Consider the following 8,670-nt stretch of genomic DNA (forward strand, 5'->3'; position numbering starts at 1 on the left):
CCAATCGATTCCCTAGTCGGGAGGATTTTTTATATTCTCGATTATCTCGACCCTTTTGTGAACCGACAGTACGTGCCAGATCTCGGGGCCATCAAATACAAACCTTTCCAGTTTTCTGGTTCTGAATTTCGTTGATGGCACAATAGTTTGGTCACTTTTAAGCACAAGGGAGCTATGTCGAAAAATGCTGGTTTGAGAAAATCGAAGGTAAAGTTTTTGCCCCTTGTTCAGTTTCTTTAAAAGACAAGGAGAGTTTTCTCTTTACCCAAAACAAAAATACACACCAACAAAACCAAACTTCTCCTATATGTAGGGAAATGCCCACTTTTGGTGTGGGTCAAGATTTCTGGAAACTCCCGAAATCTCGGTCAGCCCGCTTGACCAGAAGAAGAATAGGAATAGTGCCCCCTTGTGCATCAGCTGTTCCGGTTCGTTAATTAAGTGCACGTTTTGGGTTTATCTATTATCAATTTGTGGTGGCCGAATTTTGCTATTCAAAAGGCTTTTTAATGGCTGCATCGATTGACATGCGGTTTTAGCCGAAATTTTCTTTAAGATATTCTCCAGATCATGACGCCTTTCGTTTTTTCAGTTTTGAGACAGTTTTGCTGCAAAAAGCTAAATTGCTTTATTTCGCCGTTCGCTTTTGTAGGCCGACGCTTCTCTCTCTGTAATTTTAGAAAATCCGGTGTGGAAGTGATATTTGGCGAGGCGCATTTTGTTTTGAGTGTATAGATCTAGATCTAGACCTTCTATTTTTTTGCATCTCTCAAGATTTATTGCTCCATTCAAGTAGAGTGTAAAAATCGTAGGCCAATGAATTTCAGTTGATATTAATGGACCGATCATTCCTTTCGTCGAAAGGGGGCCTAGCTAGTTTTATTTAAACGACCTCTCGCCTCTCGTTCTATAGCCAAATTAAACGAAGAAAACAGTCGCCCCTTCCTCCTGAAGAGGTTTTTTTGTCAAACCATTTTAAAAGGCGTTATTCCGTTATAATTCATACAAAAGCTTGTGAGTTTCACTTTGATTTTTTTCCCACACAAGTAGGATAACTGTTCGCAGAGCGGGCGCTTTTTCGAAGAGGGCGCCACCAGATTTTGAGGATACTTTTTTAATTGGTTCAAAGAGAAGAGTGAACTATCTTGTTATACAGAATCTTTGGGTGTACTCAGGCAGAGAGTCTACATAACAAGATGGTTCACTCCTCTCTTTTAGCCAATTAAAAAAAGTGTTCTCAAAATTCGGTGGCGCCCTCTTGGCAAATGCGCACCCTCTGCGAACAGAGTTACCCTACTTGGGTGTAAAAAATCAAAGTGAGACAACCAAATTTTAGAATGAATGAGAATTCAAATTTCGGAAGAATCCTTTTTTTATAATGGTTACGCTGACAAAAAAAACTCTTCCGGAGGAGAAGGCGAATGTTTTCTCCGTTTAATTTGACTTATTAATGAGAGGTGAGAGGTTAGTAACATTTAAAAAACCAAAACTCCGCACTGAACGAACCCGAACAGCTGAAGAACAGCAGTCGATCTGCGCACGCAAGGGGGTGCAATTCCTATTCTTCTTCTGGAGAAACGAAAGAGAGCTTCAAAACAAACACTGCAGCGCCATCTGAGCCATTGCGCGGACTTCCGTGGATACTTTTTGGCTGAGTGAATCATCTTGTATTATTAAATAGGCATATGATCTAGATCGATGCAGTAAAATTGACCGATTAAGTATTGTATATATTGTCGCAATATCTATCTATCTATCCATCAATCCATCCATCTATCCATCCATCTATCCATCCATCTATCCATCCATCTATCCATCCATCTATCCATCCATCTATCCACCCATCTATCCATCCATCTATCTATCCATCCATCCATCTATCCAATCAACTATCTATCCATCTGTCGATACATCCATATATCTATCCATCTATCTATCCATCTATCTATACATCCATCTATTTATCCATCTATCTATCCATCTAGATCTATCAATCCATCTATCTATCGAGAGCTATAATTCATCGCTCATGCGCCAGTGGGGCTGCCAATGTACCATCTTTGACTGAGAGAGGTTTGAGCTTGTTCAACTCGCCCACTGTGACGGACGGTGCTTTCTGGTGCGCACCTACATTTCCTTTCACTGGCGGCAGCGCCTCGATGACACCAACACAACACACAACAATGTGCGTCCTTATCTTTGCGGGAAAGATTTCTGTGGGCTGTGGAAAAGAACTTTTGTGACAATCCTTTCTTCTGCCTGCCCCGCCAACCGGAATGTGAGAATTGGAATTGTAGATGTATGTCATTTGTGATTCTGGCACTCTGTCCTGCCCTGACCTAATGTATCAGCGAGTTCATGCAGCTGTCGCGAAAACTCTCCGTCATTTTATTCGACTCTTTGGAACAAGAACAAAACAACTAGCGGATAGATCTAGATCTAGATATATCTAGTCAGAGAACGTTAGGAGTACGCCATGGGCCGATATTTATAGTAACAGCCATCTTGTTTGACCTTTTCTTTTACCTTCATAATAATATAATGAGCATTATCATAACACTTTGCTGAAATGAAATTTAAACACGCTTTCTTTTTTTTTACTCCATATTTTTTTTTATGATCAGACAGTGAGACAGCAGGTCTGGAAGTTCTTTTGTCTTTTGTCAGAATGAAGAACACTATGATGAGCAATTTATGAACACTATGAAGAACAATTTATGACACAAACAAGATGGCTGTTATAAAATATCGGCCAATGGCGTACTCCAAACGTTCTTTAACCATCCGCTTGTAGCAAAGCATGGCAGAACAATTCTGGAAGGTAAACAGTACAGCCCCCTGCCTGCAGTTACGTCTCCTCATGTTGACGATATATGTATGGACTGACTAGCAAACTGCTATCTGGTGAAGGTTTATTGATCCGACCGGTCCCTTGCGACGCGTGATTTTGTTCGATTATGTGGAAAAACATTTTGTTGACACCATCGACCACTCCAATTGATATTGCAATCGGTTCCAACAGATTATTCTAGTTCACTTTCAAACAAAACTATCAAAGTGGGAGAGTAATTACGGGTAGTGTTTTGTGCCAGTAAACATCATACCACGGGGCCCATCCACGCTCTGATTCAGTACAGAGAAGACAAAAGGTGTTTTAAAAACTTAAAACCAAATCAGCGTATTGTGGCCACGTCGACAAAAATTACAGCAACATGTTGGCGGGATTCTTGGCCAGGTTTGCCGTGCTAATTGCAGGCTTTTGTTTGGTAGTTGCTCGATTACTTTGTCCTGAGCCGTGTTCGTGTCGCCACGCCCCTTCTGACGTCACAGTCAACTGCAGCTACAGAAGGCTGACGTCACTTCCTGACTTCTCTGTACTGGAAGAAGGTAACCTTCCACTGGACATCTTTCTGAACGGCAACAAACTCTCTCAGCTTCTGGCCACCTCCTTCTGGCACGTGGCGTTGAGGCTGAGAACACTGGAGATCTCGAAGAACGAGAAAATCTTAGAAATATCTCCCCGAGCCTTTGCTCGATCTCGGGGAGTTCTCAAGGTAGTAAAACTTGACCCCATTCAAAACGACCTAGCAGAAGATCTGAGAACATTCGCAGAAGCCAGCGTCTTGGAAGAGCTTCGTATAGAAACAAGCTCTGTGGTCGCCAAGGCTTTGCTTCATAGCCCCCTGACAGACACACCCGGAGACGCCCCCCTCAAGGTTCTCCACATACGTAACTCCGGCGTGACGTCACTGGAAGCGACGGCAGTGAGAGGTCTCTCCCTCACGGAGCTTGGCCTCAGCGACAATCACTTGTCCGATTTCCCGACATCCTTGAGGGGCCTGATGTCCGAGACGCTCCAGGTTCTATATTTAGACGGGAACCGGATCCAGTCCCTAGAGCAGCGGCACTTCCCTAAGGGTTGCAAACTCCAGACCCTCCACCTCCAGGGGAACTCTATTTCGGCCGTACAGCCAGGGACGCTGGACAGATGTCCAGACTTAGAAGATCTCAACTTAGCTGGAAATAAACATATCGTCTCGTTAGACTCGGGTCTTTTCGTGAACGTACGCAATTTGAAACTAGATGTAAGTGGAACGGACATTTCAGACCTGAGTTTCGTCAAATCACATCAGGTTCACAGACTCACAGCGTTTGACACAAAAGTGCTGTGTGAATGCAACACCAGAGGCAAGCAGCTGCAACATTTTGGGGTGAAACTTGAAGGAACGTGCAGCACACTAGAGGCTGGATCCGCGCTAGATCTAAAACAGCTCAGCCAGTACTGCCCTGCTTTCATAGACCCGGAGTATCCAACCGTTCTCGAGGGTCAAGGGCTGAAGGATAGAGGATTGTCGAGGTCCTTGGAATTTCTTTGGGAGTTTTTCCAAGACGATTTGAGACCTACCAAAGCCCGCGAGTTCGGCCATGATTCTTTTGAGGAAGTCAGAAAAGATCCTTCACAATCCGTGTATCAGAAAATACAGTCAAGGAGTCACGAAAAATCGTTAGAAGAAGATACCCCTGAGACTAGTGTCTCTGTAACCTCTCAAAATGCAGGACTTCCAGATGAGCAGCAGCGAGTTAGAGAAAGCACAGAAAAAAGGCTGGCAGAAAATCTACGCCATATTGAAGAAAAGCAACAAAACGTTCCCTTGAGCGGTGAAGCGAACCCAAGAAAACAAGACTCGCCTAAGGTACAGCACAGAGCGACGGGAGATGACACAGCGAGCCATGCTCGAGACAGACTCAGAGACACCCACCTGGCAGAACCGGCCAGGTCATCGCTTCCACAGTCGTCAGCTGACAAAAAGCGCGTGCGGCGAGAAAACATGGCAAGGAACAGCAACGGTCAGGGAAAGTTGAAATGGAGACAAAGTTCACGCGTGTCCATGTTTGGTTCATGTCTGGAAACCTGTGAGGAGATTTGTTCCCACAACTTCCCAGATGTGCGTGTGGAGGGACAGGCACCCCGGAAATCAAAATCAAAGCTCCAATCGGAACCGAAACCGGAACCGTCATCCACCCCAAGTGTTGGCCTATTTATAGATACACAAGCAGACAACATGGCGGACAGACAGAGCCAGGGTCACCGAGAGGCGTCGCAACAAGGTCATGTCATGAGCAGACTTGCGCAGGGAGAGAACTCATCATCACACGCACAGACTGTCAACAAAACCTCGACTGTAGGACACACGTTAGAGACAAAAGGCACACCAGTTGAAACAGTATCACTAAACAGACCGCTCACACACCCAGATAGACCCGTCACACATCCAGATAGACAGGCCACACATCCAGATAGACAGATCTCACACCCAGATAGACAGACCACACACCCAGATAGACAGACCACACATCCAGATAGACAGGTAGATAGACAGGTAGATAGACAGACCACACATCCAGATAGACAGGTAGATAGACAGGTAGATAAACAGACCACAAACCCAGATAGACAGACCACAAACCCAGAAAGACAGACCACACACCCAGATAGACAGACCACAAACCCAGATAGACAGACCACACATCCAGATAGACAGGTAGATAGACAGGTAGACAGACAGACCACTCATCCAGATAGACAGACCACTCATCCAGATAGACAGACTTCAAACCCAGATAGACAGACCACACATCCAGATAGACAGACCACACATCCAGATAGACAGACCACACATCCAGATAGACAGACCATACATCCAGATAGACCGCTCACAGATCCAGATAGACCGCTCACACACCCACGAGCAAACGTAACTCACCAAAAGAGAAGGAAGAAGCCGAGCGGGAACAAGAAATCCTCGAGCCAGAGCCAAGAACCATTCAGCTGGACGTTCTACGCGTGCCTGCTCCAGGGTTTCCTCACCTTTGCCGTACTCACCAGCCTCAGCCAGAAGAGGAAGCGCGGGCGGCTTGTGTTCTGAGAAAAGGTACCTTACGCTTACAGTTATCCGCTTACTCGGGGGGTCAGGCAGCAGACTACATTCGATGTAGAGACAACAAGAGTTTTAGCACAGGCGTTGTACAATATTGATACAGGCTACCATTCAATGGAAGCTACGAGGTGCGCACCGTTTTCATCATCATTATCATCATACTCAAGTCAAGTGCAGATGTGAAATAGAGAAGGGTGATCATGTTTCTCCATGTGTTTCTCTTCTTTGGTGCCCTCAGAAATTCTGGTCTGTCCCCGTCACCCACAAGTACACGACAGGTCATCATCATCATCCAGTGCCAGATTTGCGACAGACATCGGCGTTCATGGATTTCCATTCATTCCTTTGCTCGGATGCTCTCAGAAAAGCTACGTTTCCCTGATCTTTCCCTGTTACCCATTTGTCATAAATAACTAGAGTCACTCCGATGTGCACAAACATTTGTTTATTTGTATTTTCATCAAAAATCAAAATGAACAATGTTGCCTTATCCTTGCAAGGCATCTCCACATCAACGACCGCCATATTTGGATACAGAATATTCTATCAATACATGATAATCAATCAAATTCAAACATATTATAATACTGCACAATAGCAAGGACGACGTGGAACGTTTTTAATAAATAACGTTCCGCCAAAAATATAGTGCACATCGGGTAACAAAAATGTAGGTCCCCTAAGTATGTTGTTCTGGGCCTACCCCTGCCTCGCTTGCCCTCAATTTTGTCAGTGAGAGCTAGATGTTCAAGACCTTTATGTCTATTCAGTGTCCCAAAAATTGCATTTGTCGTTTCCTGATTGTTTTTAACATTGAGCGTCCCACGTGGGCTTCATTAAGCACTACACGACAGGTACTTTAAGAAAATTGCTTGGTCTGCCTCTGCTTCTTTCGCCATCTGTTTCCCCAGCAATCACAAGATGATCAATACATCTGTGTCTACTCAAACGTCCCAGAAACAACCGTTGACAGTCAGCTGCTCATGCGTACTGAGCTAAAACTTTTGATTCTTTTTTTTTTTTTCACTGACGTTTCTTAATCTGTGGTACCGGTTACATAATAATGTACTCGCAAAATGTTTGGTTGAAATTCACATTCTAAATGTTGAAAAAAGGGCAACGGATGATTTTTAAAAAACGTAGGTACAGTTGTAGAAGGGACTGAATCTTTTTTTCCTCTTCTGAAAAAAACTGTTGCTTTCTGGCTTTAGAGCAGTTAAACAGCTTGGCGAGGTTGTTTTTTTTTTAAATTAAAAATAATTAAGATAGTATTAGATAAGATAAGATAATACTTTATTATCCCATGACCGTAAAAACACATGCAGATATACGTGAAAATATAAATTATATATTACTTTCCTTAGAATTCAATATGAAAATAAAAGTAATGATGACAAAATGTACATATCACGTCAGATGCCTTATTCAACCACATGCAGGAATTTAATTACAAGACCTTTAGAGTTATATAGATATATCATATACTCGAAAGAGCAATACACATGGATGTTTATCCTGACGATAGCCTTATACTAGATGGTAAAAAAACGTATTTTATACATGTATCTTTCTTTCTTGGTTTTTACAGGTACATATCTACCTCTGCGTGATCTTACAATTTGTGTGGAAAGGGTGTGTGGTGGCTCGTTTACAATACTTTTTATATTTTTTATACTCGTGTTCTTATATATTTCATCAATTCTAATAAAATCACATCCAGAGATCTGGCTTTCGCAATGGTTCTGTCAAATTTTTCTTTATCTTACACTCTACAATCTCCTGCCCATCAGCAAATACAAATTAATAGTAACACGCTTTCAATCACAGAATAGCGTAAAAGGGACATAATCTTATTATCGACACGAAAACATCTTAATATCCTTTTAAGGGAAACATTCTTTGATTTATTTTTTTATGAACAGGAACAGCGTGTGGATGCCGGTCAAGTTTGTGGTCAATTGTTACACCAAGATATTTGTAAGAGCTTACCACCTCCACCTCCTCATCTTTAATAAATAGTGGTTGCAATTGGTCTTTTTTACTCGTTAAGTCTATTATTAATTCCTTTGTCTTTTTTACATAATTTAGTCAAAGGAAGTGGCTATCACACCAATGTGTAAGTACATTTACAGCGTCCCTGTATTCATGATCATTTGTTGTTATAATGCTTTGTGGAGTGGAATTTATCCACACATTTTATCAGTTTGATGTGTTTGTCATTAAAAATGCAATGTAGGTAGTTGGCGGGTGCTCCGAATGTGGTTTGCTCCTTCTTTCCTACCAAATAACGATCGTCTTTATCTCCCCTCCTTCTTTTTTATGTTTGTTACTCTCTTGTAACACCTCTAATCTTCGGCACTTATATGATCTTATTGTGTTGCAAGTGCCGTAAACCTCGTACTAAAACTAAAAAAGTACAATCGTTGGAGTAGAGCGTAAACAAGATAGGGGAGATTACACAACCTTGGGGAGCACTATTAAATCTGAGGATTCCTTTGTATGCCTCTACATTGTCACTGACAAGAAAACATTATATAAAACACTGTGCTTTCTCAGTATGCGATTGTTAAGAACCCTATCCGTACGCCCTGGGGTTATTTTGTACCCCGGGGGTTGTATTCTTCACATTTGAGAAAACTTTTAGTGCGAAGTTCTCTTTAAAACTTTCAGTATTTCTCAACAAAAATATTTTGGCAGACTGTTATGCAAAGCGTACGGATCGGATTGACGA

General features: G+C 42.6%; 1 protein-coding gene across 1 annotated transcript; it reads left to right on the top strand.

The window, feature by feature from the left end:
* Positions 1–2,161: 2,161 nt before the first annotated feature.
* On the top strand, positions 2,162–5,363 carry LOC101852164 (the record flags this gene model as incomplete). The annotated part of the gene is made up of 2 exons (XM_013080308.2): positions 2,162–2,299; positions 2,795–5,363. A coding segment is annotated over exon 2 (2,151 nt), but the record flags the coding sequence as incomplete, so codon positions are not given.
* Between the last annotated feature and the right edge of the window lie 3,307 nt (positions 5,364–8,670).

The sequence above is a fragment of the Aplysia californica genome, unplaced genomic scaffold (genome assembly GCF_000002075.1).
Source record: "Aplysia californica isolate F4 #8 unplaced genomic scaffold, AplCal3.0 scaffold00081, whole genome shotgun sequence".
NCBI lineage: Eukaryota > Metazoa > Mollusca > Gastropoda > Aplysiida > Aplysiidae > Aplysia > Aplysia californica.